At 33.8% G+C, this 17,503-nt stretch overlaps 1 protein-coding gene across 30 annotated transcripts in view; it reads right to left on the bottom strand.

The window, feature by feature from the left end:
• The window catches only part of BAZ2B (bromodomain adjacent to zinc finger domain 2B), a 346,990-nt gene that overhangs the window by 84,426 nt on the left and 245,061 nt on the right, over positions 1-17,503 (bottom strand). For 21 of the 30 annotated variants that reach the window (XM_081814352.1, XM_081814377.1, XM_081814356.1 and 18 more), the window contains 6 exons: positions 16,783-17,178; positions 11,120-11,726; positions 9,169-9,462; positions 7,917-7,977; positions 7,002-7,110; positions 6,634-6,735 (listed from right to left, as the gene is read on the bottom strand). In XM_081814352.1, the coding sequence (XP_081670478.1) occupies positions 6,634-6,735; positions 7,002-7,110; positions 7,917-7,977; positions 9,169-9,462; positions 11,120-11,726; positions 16,783-17,178 (1,569 nt within the window). The remainder of the gene's footprint in view (positions 1-6,633; positions 6,736-7,001; positions 7,111-7,916; positions 7,978-9,168; positions 9,463-11,119; positions 11,727-16,782; positions 17,179-17,503) is intronic. The other 9 variants (XM_081814372.1, XM_081814373.1, XM_006734980.3 and 6 more) reach the window with 3 other exon arrangements.

The raw sequence follows: 17,503 nt of genomic DNA, 5'->3' as shown, positions 1-17,503 counted from the left end.
GAGGGGAGGGAGGTGGAGGGATGGGTTAGCCTGGTGATGGGTATTAAAGAGGCCATGTATTGAATGGAGCACTGAGTGTTATACGCAAACAATGAATCATGGAACATTACATCAAAAACTAATGATGTATGTATGGTGATTAACATAACATAATAAAATAAAAACAAATTCAAATGAATAATTTTAAAATATTTTCTATATTCAGAAATTCAAAAATTATATGAAATTTAATTTAAATATGATTTGTATTTCAACATTTCTATTATTCTTCATAAATGGTACTCTAAAGTATAGTTGAACATCTCATGAGCAATTGGCCTGTTTTCACTTTATCTTACAGACATTGAATTGTCTACCTAGGATCCTACATTTTACTGACAGCTAAGTCCATATGTGATTTGCCAGCAACATGTTCAGGTTTTAATGAAATGTATCTCAGTCTCATTCTTGCTTTAATTTGATATCATAGCTTGTCTTTATTTTTCTTTTGTTGATTCCATTTTGTTTGATTTTATATACTTGTAGGCTGATTTATTTTGGGATTTAGTAAAGGGTATATAAGTAAAAGAAGTAAACCAGTCCACCAAAAGTCAATTCATTGAGTAATCTCTTTGCCAAATTACTGAGTTTTTGTTTTTGTTTTTTAAGTTGAGTATCACCAAGACTTTGCTGCAGCCATTTCAGCATGGATTTGCAGTCCTGGGCCATTAAGTGTCAATTCCCATGTTAATACTTGAGATGTCTAATACTTTTCCAATGCTCAATGTTATGTAAGTGAATGGAGGAACTTTACTCATATTTTTCCGGATTGGGACCTGTTTCTCTATCCCAGTCCTTGCGTCTGGTAGTAAAACAGCTGAGGTGAATTATTTTAAATCTGGATTAAGATATTTGGTCTGATAATTTTAGAACTGTTAGTCATTTGGTGAATTGATCATTTACCCAATTGATTTCTGGCTAAATAATTTTCAGTAAATTTAACCACAATTCAAGTAAACAAAACTGATTTTTTTCACCACATTTTCTTTATAAGTATGCTTTCATAATCCTTTACTTCCTAAAAATTAATTAAAAAGCTTTTTGAATGTTATACCTAAGAGGGAATTGATCTTAAAGACCTCCTATGATATATATCCTTCACATTAGAGATGAGGAAATTAAGGCCTAGAAAAGTAGGCCTCAGCTTTTCAAAGTAACATAGGATGCTGAGTTACCCCGCCAGGAATCTAAGAAAAATTTTAGGGCACAAACAACATGAGGGTATCAAATATTTTTGACAGAACTTTCCGTTTTAAGAAAAACATTAAAGTTAATATCATGAGAAAAATCAAAATTTTGTTGAATTTCCTTAATGCCTATTTCATATTTTAGCATTATATCTATCTTTAGTTACTTTACAGTGCAGAGATAGGTAGTGAGAGCTTTATGTACCACGAACTTTACAGCATTAGGGATTCTTAATCTACTATAATCATATAGTTTATTATACTGAATAGCATTTCAAATATGTGAAAGAGTAAGATTATCTATGCTGGGGAGATGGGCGTCACCTACTAAAAAGCACTGAGAAAGATGTGGTTTGATACAATTATTCCACAATGCTGGCCATGCTTTCTAGTTACTCACAGTAGGTTACCCTCTAAGAGCCATGACCTTCAAATACCTCTTTAGCTCCACACTTGGATTCATATAGTTGGCCTCCTAGTAGAGGCCCTTGCCTAGCCATCAAAAATCCTACCTGGTAGATTAGTGACATAAATTTTCAGTATTTTAGATTTCTGGTACTGATCTTTCATGTTCTCAGTGTCCATATATGCCCACAGCTATGTTGCATTAGGTGTGACAGTTAACAGCAGAGTTGAATTAGAACCCTGGTTGTTGACTCCCAATCTTTTGTTCTTTACTTATATGAAATAATTAGCAGCATTACAATCTTGCCAGAGACTGTGTGTTGTCTGCTTTATTGTGAAGTTTCCGATATTCCTTACTAACAAAATCCTGATTTTCGCTGGACAGCATTGTGCTCAGTGTTTTATCTTCTCTAAGCCAGTGATCCTAACTCTTATGTCTTTTGTACTCTTCAGTTTCTCTACAAACACTAGTTTTGTTTTTTCAAAGCTAGGCTTTCAAGTTCATTTCTGTAGTTTTGAAATGTGTTCAGTTTTCTTTATGGAAAATGCCTTTAGGGAAAAGGCCATGAGAATGGCCTTTAAAAAGAAAAAAAATCTTTTTAAAAAACATACATCTCAAATAGAAAAGGCAGCATTTTCTAAGTTACTTCTAACTTGGTCCTTCTTTGCATCCTTCCTTTTCTTTGTTTTTCTACCCTGAATACAGTAAACATTCATTAGTCTATGCTTATGAACGTACTGGTTGAAAAAATAAACATAATTATTACATTTATGATTAAATGTTTTCTTCTCTACAATTCACAAACATACTTTTCAAAGTAGACGATCATATATTTCAAAATAATCTTTGTCATTAATAATTTATCTTGAAGCCTTCATATATTCCTAATAAAACTGTGGAAACCTTTTTACCTAAATATCTTACTTTTATAATAATATTTAAAATTTAAATAATATTTAAAAAATAACCTCATTTTATATTTACCAAAATATGTCGAGCTCATCCTTACTATTATTCTGACACCCAAAACCAAAATAAAATGAAAACAACAATAAACATTAGGTTTAACAAGTTCTTTATAATGTGATGAAGCAGAAGTCTGTAAGGAATCTATTTACCTTAAACTCTTTTCAAAGGAGTTTCACTGGCTGAAATAGTTAACAGAATTTCACTACAAGGTAGCCAGCCTGTAAAGCATGGCCTTGTAAGAGGGTTCATTTTGTTCCATGAAGCCTATTATCCCTAAAATCATGGTTTTTATAGAAGCCTGTAGGAAGTGATTGGCATGTAAGTATCAGAAGACACTGACAAGTAGCTGATTCTACAAATCTCTTACCACATTTGTAGACTGAAATAAATAACACTGATAATGAATAGATTAAAGTGCCCCCCCATTTCTTGTGTCAACTCTATTTACTTTAATTAAGGACTTTTCTTTCTTATATTTTGAAAGCAATCATTAGATTGTTGTCTATTTACTTAAATTTCAATAAATATAAGCTCTCATACCTCTCCTCTTATTGTATTATATGCACAGTGAGTCAATATTTTCAAATGTTTGCTGTTAATAAATATATGTATAATCTCTCTTAAGCTCAGAAATACCTTGACTGAAAAATAAACAAAATAACCATGGATCTCTATTGCAGACTAGAATTATCTTCTAGTAGAAATTATCATTTCCTAAATTTTATTTGTAAAACATAGAGCTTTGCAATACCACTGCTGAAATTTTTGAAATGCCTTGAATAAAATGAGAACTTACAGAATATTGGTTATTTTTGATAACTTTATGAGAAAAAAGAAAAATATGATGGAGAAATTATATTTTCCAATGCAAATAGTTTATTAGGAAAGTGACTAAGAATAGTAACAAATCTGCAAATACAGCATTTCATTTGCTATCAAACATCCAAAAAAGATAAATGAAGCTTGGAAAACTGTAGCAGTAATATTCCAAGTCATTAGGTACAACCCTCCATGCATTTGGAAAACTGAATGCTTACCTTTTTTAGAAGGGGTAGAAGTATTTATTTTTTAATATAAAATTGTTTTTCACTTTGTATGTAATACAAGCAAATTTTAGAAAATGTGAAACTTGCAAAAAGTAGAAAGAAAAAAAAAATGATCCACTGTACCACCAACCATTACATCTATCATTAAAATCTTGACACATTTTCTCCCAATCCTTCAATATGCAGTTTTGTTTTTCAGTATCTATATAGTCATCATTCCCATTCTGCAACTTGTATAAAGGCAGACATACTGTAAACGCACACAGATCATTTCTGCATAGTACCAGTGGCTTGGCCAAACTATATTTTACATCTTCTACAAAATTTAGGCCAATCAAATTATCACACATCATAGTTACTCTAACAAAAATATATAATCTTTGTTCATTTTCATAGAAAATTATTACATAATTATATACATTTCTAATTAACTATATGCTTTTACATATTCATCATATAACATATGGAAATGTATATGGTTCTACAATTATATGTACTATATGCATTCCTAATTCACTGAACTTTTTTTGGATTACTTACCTTTAATTGTTGTTCTCTCAAAGTATCCTGAAACAAATCCAACTTACTAATTTTTTTAACTGACAGAAGTGCTCTCAAAATTGCTAATATTTTCCCTTAGCAGTCGGCCGAAATGTTGGCAGCTTCACATATTCTGAATTTAGTAATTCATCATATTTCCTTGATGAATTGATCTCTCAACAAAGCAATACACATTTGGAAACACTATGTTTAATAAAAAGTGAATGGATGTCAAAGAACATCTTATTCTGCCTAATGAGGCTTTATAGATTAAGTCTAATTGTCACTGATACAAAACTAAAAATCCTTTATGTATTGAACAGCAATTAGCTTTCCTCTCAGAACAACAATCTATTCAACTTAAACACATAAGGATATCTTTGTCATAAATAAGACAAGTAAGGATTTGATACCATGAGCGAAAAGATTAAAAAATGATTAGGATTTTTAAATAAGATTATTATTGTTTTCTACTATTTTTTGTGATAAGAAACTGATCCAGTACATATGGAAGTGGGTATAATAACAATAAAATTCTGAGGATCTGTTTGGTAACAGATTTGGTCTAAGTTTAAACTTTTTTTTTTAAATAAATCTTTATTTAAAAAAATTTTTTTTTAAAGATTTTCTCTATTTATTGAGAGACAGAGAGTGAGAGCAAGAGAGCATGAGCGGGAGAGAGGCAAATGGAGAGGGAGAAGCCGACTCCCTACTGAGCAGGGAGCCCAACAGGCGTCTCAATCCCAGGACCCTGGGATCATGACCTGAGTCAAAGGCAGATGCTTAACCAACTGAGCCACCCAGGCGCCCCTAAACATTTTTTAAGTTTAAAAAATAAAAAGAGAAAAATCCTAGAATATATATATATATATTTTAAAGATTTTATTTATTTATTTGACAGAGAGAGACACAGCAAGAGAGGGAACACAAGCAGGGGGAGAGGGAGAAGCAGGCTCCCGCGGAGCAGAGAGCCCGATGCGGGGCTCGATCCCAGGACCCTGGGATCATGACCCGAGCGAAGGCAGACGCTTAACAACTGAGCCACCCAGGCGCCCTCTAGAATGTATTTCAATCAAGAAGCTAAGCCTCAGAGAAATATATTTTGGCATTTTAGAATTACCAGGAAAGAAACAAGCGGAACTGGATGCAACGTGTTCCTTAAAAAGTCATAGACAATAATGAAAATGGGTTATATGATTAATGTAAAAGACCACTGTTAGAAACCCTAAGTTTTAGTTATGTCTCTGCCTGGTTGAGATTGTGTGATCTTGGAAAATTCCCTTAATGTTTGAGGTCTCAAAAAAAACCTCCTGCAGAATTAGGAAGGCCTTTTTTTTTTCTTTAATTATAATATTAGAGGGTAAGATAGGATGGAAGAACCTGCCTATTCACACTAGAAAATATTTATTACTGGAAAAAATTTCTTTCTGTGCCAAAAGGAAGAAAGAGTCAAGAAACAAAATATCAACTTCAGTTGGCTGAGCAATTTAAGCTTTTGAAACATTTTCATGCATATGATCTCATCTTAACCTCACCATAATCCTATGAGGCAGAAGTAAAATTATTATTGTCTTTATTTTGCAGACAAGGAAATTGAGGGAAAAGGTAGCATTATTTTGATGCTTGAAATCACAAAGTCTATTTCACAAGGTTAACAAGAATCTAGGTCTCCTCACTCCTTAACTAGGTCCTCTTTCAATGGAGCTGATAAAGTTAAAGGGAATAATAAGCATATGTAGCTGAATCCAAGTTAGAAACAAAAGCAGAACCCTAAAGGAAACGTATAGGAAATGAAGTCTCTGTGGTGGGTTCTTTGTGCTGGTTGGTAAGGTGTGTACTTAACCCATAGGCAAAAAGGGAGTTGTGGTGATATTCACAGAAATGTATATAATTAAGTGAAAAATTCAATTTCCGTAAAAAGCAGAAATTTCACTCACCTAATAGTAAGGAAACGTCCCCAAACCCCAAATTATCAAACTTGTGAAAATGGCTCATGTAGCATGGCATAATCAGATGGACAAGATCCTTCCCAAAAACTAAGGCATATTTATTCCCCTTTGGACTGACTTCTAACAACATATTTTTCCTATTCAAATTAATTTACCTTTAAATTAGTTTACCTTTCAGGGAACTAATGTTTTTCTATATTTCACGGGAACATGCAGATAATTTTATACCTGTATAAACTGTAAAACTGTTGACAAAATAAATAAACAGGAAAATGCGGACTTAAAAAGTTTGAAAAAGACATCTATTATGTCAAAGCTCCTTGTTACTGGAATATAGTAAATTGAGGCCTTGGTGAGTGTTAACCACAAAGTTATATGTATGGCTTATACGAATTAACTAACAAAAGGCAATGCTTCAGAGTGTAGTGAAATTTACTTCATTTAGGTTATGGTACTACTTTTTGGTTTAAAGACTATACTTTTTAAAAAGTGGATACCTGCGGTCCATCTCTGGCTTCATAGAAGTCACCCACTCTTATTTTTGCACTGAAGCTGAAATTGTCCCTTGAGATATCCATTATTCCATTTCTGCTGAGATACTGAAAAAATCACATATTTTTCCACTTCAGGTTTTAATAATTACAACCCAGCTTTGATGTAGAGCTTTCTTCAGGACACTAACGTTTTGCATATTCTATCAAGGGGCTATGGATTTAGAGAAGATCAATTTAAGTTAAGTACATTTAGACCCATACAAGAGAATTATCTTGTATCAAGGAACTTTATCTGAGAAAGGAGAGCACCTTTTTTCCATAAACATGCTTAACAGGCACCAAATGTACGTTATTTGGTGAAAAGTATGTACCTTTATTACTTCAGGGTATTGCCTAAGTTTCTTTCCACATGGAGCATAATATGCTACTTCTCCTTGAAGGCGCCCTCCAAAGTTTCTTATTCTGGTCTCTCTTTGCCAGCTACAGGCAACAGAAATGAGAGTTATAACATATTTAGTTTTAAGAAAGCTTTTTTAAAAAAAACTTAAGAACACATGCTTTTTAGACAACATGAAAAATACAAATAAAACAAAAAGAAATCCCTAATCATACTCAGATACATTTATCATTAAAGTTACTTAGATTTTTAGCTAAGTAATTCCACTAAAAATTAATCAGACTCAAGTTACAAATATTGAACTCCGTTAAATTTCTTAGAAATTGTAACTGGTATTACTTTGGGTATTCGGACAAATTCAGTAACATGTGTCAATGTGTACTGATTTTTTATATCTGAGAAGCTTTAGGTGAAAACAGTACCGTAAACCTGGCTCTCTGCTCCTTGAGGATCACGTACTTCGAGTGTAAAACTTCTCAGCTCCAATTAAACCATTTTAACCACACTCTGCTCACGTCCCCCAGTTTTGCCCAGAGTGGCTTTTACTGTTCTTTACTTCCATCTTTGCAAAAACCTCTCATACTCTTAACTGTGTCTCCGCCCTGCCCTCTGCCAAATGATTTTCTCTTGCTTGGTCTTTTTTCAGTCGGTAGTCCCATTGCCGCGTGACCCCATCCCAGTGTTGCCATACCTAAACACTGCAGTTGGCCTTCATTTCAGTTTTCTGATATATCAACTTCTTTGCCCTTTGCTCTAGCTCTTCTGCTCTAATAAATACTATGCAATATATTCAATTCTTTTATGAATAGCAGAGAGTGAGATATAGTGAGAAATCAAACATGCATAAATATGTGGAGGCAAAGCAAAAAGAGAATCTTATTTTACATACCCATATTCCAAAGGAATACGCAGTTCACGCTCATCTGTTACTCTTCTTCTTTTGGAAGTGCCTTCAAGAAAATTCAGCCAGTTAACATAAAAGATTAGTTTATATAGATGACAATTTTTCAATAGTTTTGAAACTTTTCTTTAAATAATATATCTTAATGACTTGAATTACTGAAGGTATTTCTGCAACTTGTAGGTTACTTTTAGATGATGTGCAACAAAACACACTATACAGAGGATTTTTTTTCTGTCTCCTTTGGTCGGCAGATAGAATAACTGGTCTTTCTACGGAAAATACAATGGAAGGTAAAAATACATAGCTTTCCTCTCATTTTGTATTTAAAGAAATAGCTAAAGAAGGAGGAGGAAAATCATAGATAGAGGTTTCAGAAAACCAGGTACAGTTGTTTTCATTGAGAATATGAGTTTTAAGATGCTGAAAAATTTCAACAGCTGGCTCATACACTTAAAAATAATGTAACTTCTATGTTCATATAAATCCATAGTCAAAACCACTACTAGATCTTTTAACCTAAAGTACAAAGGAAGAGGATTATGATTATATGTAAAATTCTTCATAGACAATGGCCAAGTTTCACAAATGCAAATATGTGCATCTTAAATTAGTAGAATATCATACTGGTCTGTGGCAAATGAAAGCAAAACTAGACATTTCTAAGAAAAGAGTGAAATCAGTAAAGCAACTTGATACTGTACTATACACTTCCATATTTTCTTAGCTATTGAAATAGAAACAAGTTCTTTTGGAATATTAATGTAAAACTTTTAATGAAGACCTCTAGACGTTTAAAAAAGGTCAAATAGAAAAAAAAAGATGTGGCATGTTAATGAAATAATAATGCTACTCACTAACTCAAATGACCTTTGGCTATGTGTTGGGCAGATATGCAATTGTATCTCAAGTAACCTAGTGAGCTCACTTTTATAAAGTACAAAAAAGTCCAACTGTTAGTCAAATTCTAAATTCTAGGAGCATAAACTGAACACAAAAGCAGGAAGGTAATTGAAATCAAGAGCTGTCTGTCATCAATCAGGTTCTTAAGTGGGAAGCACAGAATAAAAATGGTAATTGGTCATATCCTTTGAAAATACATGCTGACCTTTCTTAGCCAACCTCGAATCTAGCTGTAACACTTGATTCCAATGAGGTCATCCCCAGAACACTGGATAAATAAGAATTCTTGCTATGGTTTGACTTCTACTTTACAATAATAAAAATAAAGTGTAGGTACCAGAGTGTGGACTTGAAGTAAGTGTGGAAGAAGGTGTGCCAAGAAAAGCAGGTGACTGGGACTCAGAACATAAGGCAGCAGGAGCAGAGCCTGGGGCTTTTGTTATGTGGAGGTTACGAGGTGTTGAGTGAGCTGTGAGACTGATGGAAGGGCTTTTGACAGAGGAAGTTGTTTTATTCAGTTTCCTTGAAGTTTTCTCTCCTTCAGTATCACTATCTGATTCATCTTGGTCTTTATCATCATCATCATCTTCTTCTGATCCTTCTGTATCTGATTCTGAATTACTATCTGATTCTGGGAAGTAAAAGAAGCATTTGTATATTATAACTAGATCATCACCAACATTTGCAGTTTGTATCTAAATGGAATAGTTTAGGAATCAGCATCTGTGATTGAATTCAACTAAGCGACTTTCCTGAAGAGTTCATGTAAAATTTACTATCTTACAAGCTATTTGAGTACAATGTATGCAGACTACAAATTCTCAAAATTCTTTGTTCAAAGTATCAGTTTTACTCAACACCTTAATCATAAAACAGTTCTTCTCACATGACACTATTCACATGATGAGTTCTGCTTAGTGGTTTCAAAATCATTTTTAATTTAATAGAGAAACTAAGGTATAGAGGGAATAAAATTGATTCTTTAAATTAATAGATTCCAATAGCTTAAGAAGTATACTAGGTTCAGTATGAGGAAGAAAAGTCTGAAACTACCATCATTCTTTCATCTGGGCTTTGAGGTAAAAGAAAACCATTTTCTGAAAGATTCTTGGCTTTTCTGGTTGTAGTTATTTTATTTAGATGCAAGACCTCATCAGGCTTCTCAGGCTTCACAAAAGACCAGGTTACATAAATAATTATGTGGGAACATTTAATGGTTTAATAATTTAAGTTTGGTCTAGGAATGTCGGCCTATAAATGCATCTCTTCTTACAAACAGGTATTTTTTATTCCTGGATTAAACTCGATAAACACAGGCCTGATACTTGGAATGTATTTTAAACGTTCCCAGAATAACAATTTTTGTGGAATCACGTTTTGTGTAGTACCATCTGCCTATGTTGAAATTTGTTATAAAAATTGCCTTTGAAAGTTATTCATAACGATATTCATACTCGATCATGCAAAGTTGTATTTATGGGAATCCCAGGAAAAAATATTATCAGGAAAATTGTTCTTACCCTGAGCAAGTAGGTTGTTTCTACCTTAGACGCTTTAAGATGTATAACTGACTATGTTTTCCTATTCATATTGGCAGCTAGAAAATTTACCATTGGACTTGTGGCTGACCAGTAACAAATCCAAATATTTTTATAATATGTATTTCACCTTTGTATATAAAATTTAAATTATCTTATATTTTATGCTTTCAATCTTCTGTGGAACAATGAGGAGAGTTAAGGGGAAGAAAAATGGAAAGAAGTCTAAAAAAAAAAAGCAAAACTAGAAAGCAAATCAAAATAAAATCAAGGAGCACTCTACTTGATTAAGTAAGTTCTGTGTTGCTAATGGACATTCATAGGGATTTAGGTTTCTGGTGCTTTCTAAATGACTGACTACAATTTTACCTCCTTCATTCAAAATATCTACTGACACATTCAAATAAGTAGCAGAAGAAATGAAAAAGAAAGGACAAATAAATGGTCATGAATTAAATGAAAATTAAGCAAATTTGTGAAGTTATTTCTTAATTTATGCATCATCTATTTTCACTTAAAGTTTTTATTTGTTTAATGTTAAATGAATAATAAAGAATTTATTTAATTTAACTTAGGATTTCTAATTTCAATCACTCCAATATTTTACCAGCTCACTATGGACAGGCACATAGCTGCGTGAAACACAGTGAATGACAAAGACTCTAAGTCTGCGAACTAAGAACCTCCTTTAACTGTTTTGGTCCACACAGCATTTAGATAAATACTTCAAATTTAAAAATAGAAAATAACCTGATTGGCTGTCATCAGATTCATCATCTTCATCATCTTCCTCATCTTCTTCCTCGTCATCTTCTTCTTCATCCTCGTTTGAATCTTCAGAATCTTTACTACTGGGAATGTCTGAATCTGTTCCCCTAAACTGTTCCACTAGAGATTTTGCAGGGTGAGGGTGGTGCTGTATTTTTACTGTGTTTACATTATTGCTAACTGCTTTTTCCTTCCCTTGAGGATGCACTATGGGAGAGGCAGAGGGTAGCACAGTTGTCTGATTGCCAGTGGTCCTTCTCCCACTTGTACTCAAATGTACAGGTGAGGAAAAAGGGCTGCTACTTGCAGTAGCAATGTTTTCATTAATCTTACTCTGCATTTTAGTTTTGGTAGTAAGTGCCAGAGGAGCTTCTTGAATGACACTTTGAATAACTCCATTTGGTTGGTGATTACCTAAAAGTGCATTTGTCAAGAATGGATTAGGGTGGTTGTTCTCTACTGTTTGTTTTGGATGTGCTGGTGAACTAGAGGTTGCTTTTGGATTTGACAAAGCTGCAATAACCTTCTTCAAGCTCTTGGATGACTCTTGTTTCTTTAACTGCGCTGGGAATGTCTGTTTATATTGTTCCTGTTGAAACATAAGTTAAAAAACAAAACAACAATGTACCATAAAAACAAAGATTACTTCTATTTGCCTCCCGTATCTGACAACAGCTGCTCATATACAAATTTAAATCATGATCTACAAGTGCTTAAAATTAGTGGCAGTGATGACTAGTTGGTTGCTGAATCTTGGCTAGACATAATATGTTTAAAATTCAATTAGTCTTTCTCCCCTCAAAATATAGGTTTCCTGACTGCCCCTCTCTCATTATTATTGCTCCCACTGTCTCGATAATCTAAATCTGAAACTCTAAAAACATCTTTTACTTTTCTCTCTTCCAAGTCAGCCGTATCCCTATGTCTTTTGGATTCTTTCCTTAAAATATTGCTCAAATTTAAGCCATACCACCCTTTCTTCCCACACAACTCCCAATATATGCTATATGCCACTGCCAATTTTATCTTAATTTACAGCCTCTACTACTTAAACTACAGCCTAATACCTTGTTTAGCTCCTTGGTTAAAAGCTTTAGTGTCTCCTTTGTCATTGGCAACTTTATAAAGCCTAAACACTTACTTTTGATCCTCAAATGACTTTTCAAGTAGGCACTAAGAGAACGTTCTAGTCAAACTGGACTATTCGCCATGCCCTGTGCATGTCATACTTTCACTACCTCCACATTTTGCTACAATCATTTTCTCTGTGAGAAACGTCCTCCTCTTAGAAATCTCAAGCTCGTGAAATCTTGTTCCTTCTTCACAATCCCACCCAAGAAGTTTTCCAGGTGTGTTCCGGCCAGAAGCACTCGTCGTCTCTCTCCTTTGAACTCCTTTCCCTCCTGTCTGTTACCCTGTGCTACCTGTGGCAGACATGATATGAAGCTGTTGGCATTTCCGGCTCAACAGTCTGTGGGATCTACCTTAGAGTGCCTTTAGCACATGAGCATTAGAAAGCGTGTAATACAACAGCTTAGAAAAATTATACTTTTGGAAAAAACTGAGTTGTAAACCACTAAGCCATAAAACTTACGTCTGTAAATAGAAACAAAAAATTATTTGGCTCTCAGAATCTTCTTAAAAAGACTAAAATCGTATAAACTTTATTAAATATATATAATTAATACATGAAATACTTAAGTGGAATGATTAAAATATTTTAAGTTACTAGAAATACAGTTAAATTTCAGAAGGTAAAATCTGTAATGAAAATGGTTGCCTTAAAATTAAAATCAGCAGTGCTGTCAGCTTGGCTCTGGGCTCTGAACACTCTAGTCGGCAAAAATTTGCGGTGGGCATTTCGGAAGTATAAATGCAGATGGAATGCAATATAGAATGATGTATTAAATCTTTTAAAGGAGCAGTACTAATAAGCAGTACGCAATTCCTAATAAACTGCTTTATCTTATTTAATATCTTTACTGTAACACTTCACTTTGTAAACAAAGACGGTCACATAATACTCATACCTAAGGCAATGCTTCACAAAAAGAAAGTACTTAATTAGTATTTATTCAGTGAATAAAATATGGAAAATTATACTAAATAATTGTATTTACCTTTTAAAAAGAATTTTATGGCAAAATTCTTATATAAAATACATTAACATACTTAATTTTACTTAATATTTATATAACATAGAAATATTATGTATTACATGTAAGTATATGTATATAATGTACTTACCTTCATATTTAATATATACTGATTTAAGTTTTCAGCAGAAAAATTTAGCGTATTTTCATTTCTTAGAACAAAATTATGTCATATAATCATTTTGTACTCTTTTTTTACAGGTAGTAAATTTTCCTTCTAAATACATAGGATCAAAACAGTCATGAAAACAAAACCTCACCCTTTAGTTTTATGTTTTAATTTTCTGAAATTGCTTCTCACTCCATAATTCTAAAGACCCACTTCCCCTATATTGACACCTGAAGGTTTTCAAAAATAACCAAAGATCACTGTATTTTATCTAAGAGTAGTAGCTGTTACTCTTTTAAGGCAAATATGTTGTGCTTTTTGATATTGGGGGTGGTACATAAAAAGGAAGAGGGGAGAAAATTGAGAACTGCACAGAAGCAAATGTCTTGCTGTTCTAAGATAGACACTTGGATGACAAGAGTATGGAAAGACAGGTTTGAAACTCTGTCCTACCTCCAAGTTCTTGTTCCCAGCCCTTACTGAGTCTCTCAGTCTACACAAAAAATCCTCTAGGCAAAACTTGATAAAGAAAATTCACTACTGTTATATAGATCCAATTAATGTGTATTGATTTGAATTAAATGTCTATACTATACGTGTATGGAAAGAACCAATGATTAAATAATACTAAAAAAAAATCACAGACTAGTGGAGGAAACAGATACATGGCAGGTAACATGAAATAGAGACTTTCATAAGAATAAAGCAAAATTCTATATGTTAGACTATCATATAAAGAAAGAGAGCTGATGTAAGAAAAATATTTATAAAATACCCTTTAACTCAATACTAGGTACCAATGAAAAGTAGATAAAGTCATTTGGAGTTGAGTCTAATGTGAAGATCCACTCACATAAAATATTTCCCATGAACTACCATTATCATTTTAGAAACACCAAATTATTTCATCTTAATCATGGGCTTTGATGTAAGAATGACCTTGGTTTAAAATCCTTCTACTCTTTACTTGTTCTATGATGTTAGCAAGTGACTTAATCTCTCTAAGCCTTAGTTTATTTACCTCACATAATTTTGTAAGAATCACATAAGATCAAATGTATAGGAAGACTAGGTTGGTTACATTTATTAAGCAAGTGTTTAATAAGTGACTTTCTAATAGGCAGTCATATAAAATTCTTTTAATAAGAAATATTTAAGAAACTGAAAAATCAAGAAACCTTTCAAAATGCAAATAACTCTTGATACGCTCTATAATCTATCTTAAAGTGGAATATACATTAATGAAAAATTAAAATAACTCAAACAATGTAATTTTTAGTTTGCTTAATTTACTCATGGAGAGTCAATAATGTGATGCCAGTAATAATACCTCCTTATGACTGAGCAGTGCATTACAAGTTATCGTATGCATGGTATAATACCATTGGTCACTCCATGTAGATCAGGGATTCTCAAATCTGGCTACCCATTTGGAAGCTTTTTTTTTTTTTTTTTAAGATTTTATTTATTTATTTGACAGAGAGAGAGACAGCGAGAGAGGGAACACAAGCAGGGAGAGCGGGAGACGGAGAAGCAGGCTTCCCGCAGAGCAGGGAACCCAATGTGGGGCTCGATGCGGGGCTCGATGTGGGGCTCGATCCCAGGACCCTGGGATCATGACCTGAGCCAAAGGCAGACGCTTAACGACTGAGCCACCCAGGTGCCCCTGGAAGTTTTGATATATGCAATACCTTGGTCTCAGCACAAGAGATCCTGATTTCATTGTTCTGAGGTGTTATTCTTTTTTTTTTTTTTTAAGTTTTCCAAGTGATTCTAGTGTATACTTAGGCTTGTGAACTACTCATTTAGATTCTCAAAAAAGCCTGATTTATCCAAGTCTTTTTTACTTTGACCCTGTTCTTAAATTCTTCACAGTAAAATAAGATTTAATGGACAAGGACACTGTAACTTTTTTAAGAAAGAAAGGCAGCATATCACAGTGTTTAAGAACAAGGATTCTAGTGCTACACTGCCCAGATATGAATTCTAACTCTATTACTAACTAGCAGTGTGATTTTGGGGGAATTATTTAAGTTTCATGAATCTCAATTTGATTGTCTGTAAATGGGCATTATAATATTAGTAGCACTTACAGATGTTAGTGTTCAATGAGTAAATGCATTTTCAGCACTTTAAACAATAGCTGGCAAACAGCAGGAGCTGTACAAGAATTATCTAATGATTAGGAGGCCTAATGATAATTTTTGTAATCAAAAGACAGGATATTGTGTTCAAACATAATATATTTTCTCTACTCTAGATTGGTTCTAGAATAAAAGGCATTGGTCAGGGACACCTGGGTGGCTCAGTCAGGTAAGCGTCTGCCTTCGGCTCAGGTCATGATCCCTGGGTCCTGGGATCGAGTCCCACATCGGGCTCCCTGCTCGGCAGGGAGTCTGCCTCTGCCTCTCCCCCTGCTCATGCTCTCCCTCTGCTCATGCCCCACCTTTCTCTCTCTCTTTCTCTCAAATAAACAAGTAAAATCTTTAGGAAAAAAAAAAGGCATTGGTCATTTAATTATTAGAATTCTACTAGACATATGAATGTAGACTATGTAGTAATATAAAATCAATAGCAAGAAAATAAAGAAGAAAAAATTCTCTGATTAGTGGTTCTGGTATTTGTATAAATAAAATTATTCAAAATATTTTGTATTTCATATAATTTGTTAAAAATGGCAAAGGAACTCTCTCTCTAAAACAAACAAATAAATCTTTAAAAAAAATTCTTCAAAAAAGTTGGGGGGGGGCACGTGGGTGACTCAGTTGGTTGAATGTCTGACTCCTGGTTTCAGCCTAGGTCATGATCTCATGAGTTGTGAGACTGAGCCTGGAGTCAGGCTCCATGCTCCCCACTCAGCGGGAAGTCTGCTGGAGATTCTCTCCCTTTGCCTCTACCCCCACACATTCTCTCTAAAATAAATAAAACATCTTAAAAAAATTCTTTTAAAAAATGGCAAAGGAAAATGATTCTTCATAAAGGATTTTTATGCTTGTAATTGACAGGATTACAGAAGTAAACTATTCAAGTTTATTTCTTTAAAAAAGAATATATTGATATTAGAAAAAAAAGGACATTGATCTTAAACAAAAATAATTGTGGAGTATATCTTATTCAAACATATGTCTCCCCTTACTACTAAATCATTATACCTCAGGAAAAAAAAATGACACGATTGTGTTGCCAAAAATATATTAAGCAGATGTATATGTAACTATAAAATCAGAGAAATCTAGCTTTCTCATGTGCATATTCTCTTCCTGGTAACTAATAAAGTATGGAAATAAGAGTAGAATTTAATTTAAACTTGCATATTGTAAGACAATATAAAAGCTCTTTCTCTAATAATGAAATTCTTCTATAAGTAATTTTTCACTTACCCGTTTGGATCGCATTTCACTGGTCAAAGGACTAGATTCTTCAGAGGTATTTTTATTCCCTGCTTTAAGTACATCAGGAGAAGGAACTATGAGTTTCATGTAAGTTTCCTTTTTGGCTTGATTTACCAAAGATAAAGGTTTCACATTGGACACCAATCCCGTAGACTGTATTACACTTGTGTGTTTGTTCACAGATTCCTCCTTTGCCTGAGAGCTTTGGAAAATAAATGGAAGCTGCTGTGACAAAACCTGAGGCTGCTTCTGCTGGGATTGGAATGATGAGTGAGTCTGGGATTCAGACACAAGAGGTAATGGCTGGTGTATTCTTTTTTCCTGGGCTTTTTCAGTTGCTTTCTGTCCATCTGCTTTTGGGTCTGAAATACCATGTAATAGCACCTGTAAATAAAAATAAAAAGACGACTTCTCAGTATCTATTAAAACAAAGAATGTCATGCAGTAAAACTGGGAGAAAAAAGGGTACTTTAAAAAGTGCTAATTAGTTATGATAGTTACATAAAGCTCACTAGAAAATATACCAAATGTCCCTTTAAAAATGTTTCTCCAGGGCGCCTGGGTGGCTCAGTTGGTTAAGCGACTGCCTTCAGCTCAGGTCATGGTCTTGGAGTCCCGGGATCGAGTTCCGCATCGGGCTCCCGCTCAGCGGGGAGTCTACTTCTCCCTCTGACCCTCCCCCCTCTCATGTGCTTTTTCTCATTCTCTC

The sequence above is a fragment of the Leptonychotes weddellii genome, chromosome 3, assembly GCF_054177405.1.
Source record: "Leptonychotes weddellii isolate Sample4059 chromosome 3, ASM5417740v2, whole genome shotgun sequence".
NCBI lineage: Eukaryota > Metazoa > Chordata > Mammalia > Carnivora > Phocidae > Leptonychotes > Leptonychotes weddellii.
The sequence above is the reverse complement of the archived record's forward strand: the minus strand, read 5'-3'. Positions and strand labels throughout refer to the sequence as shown.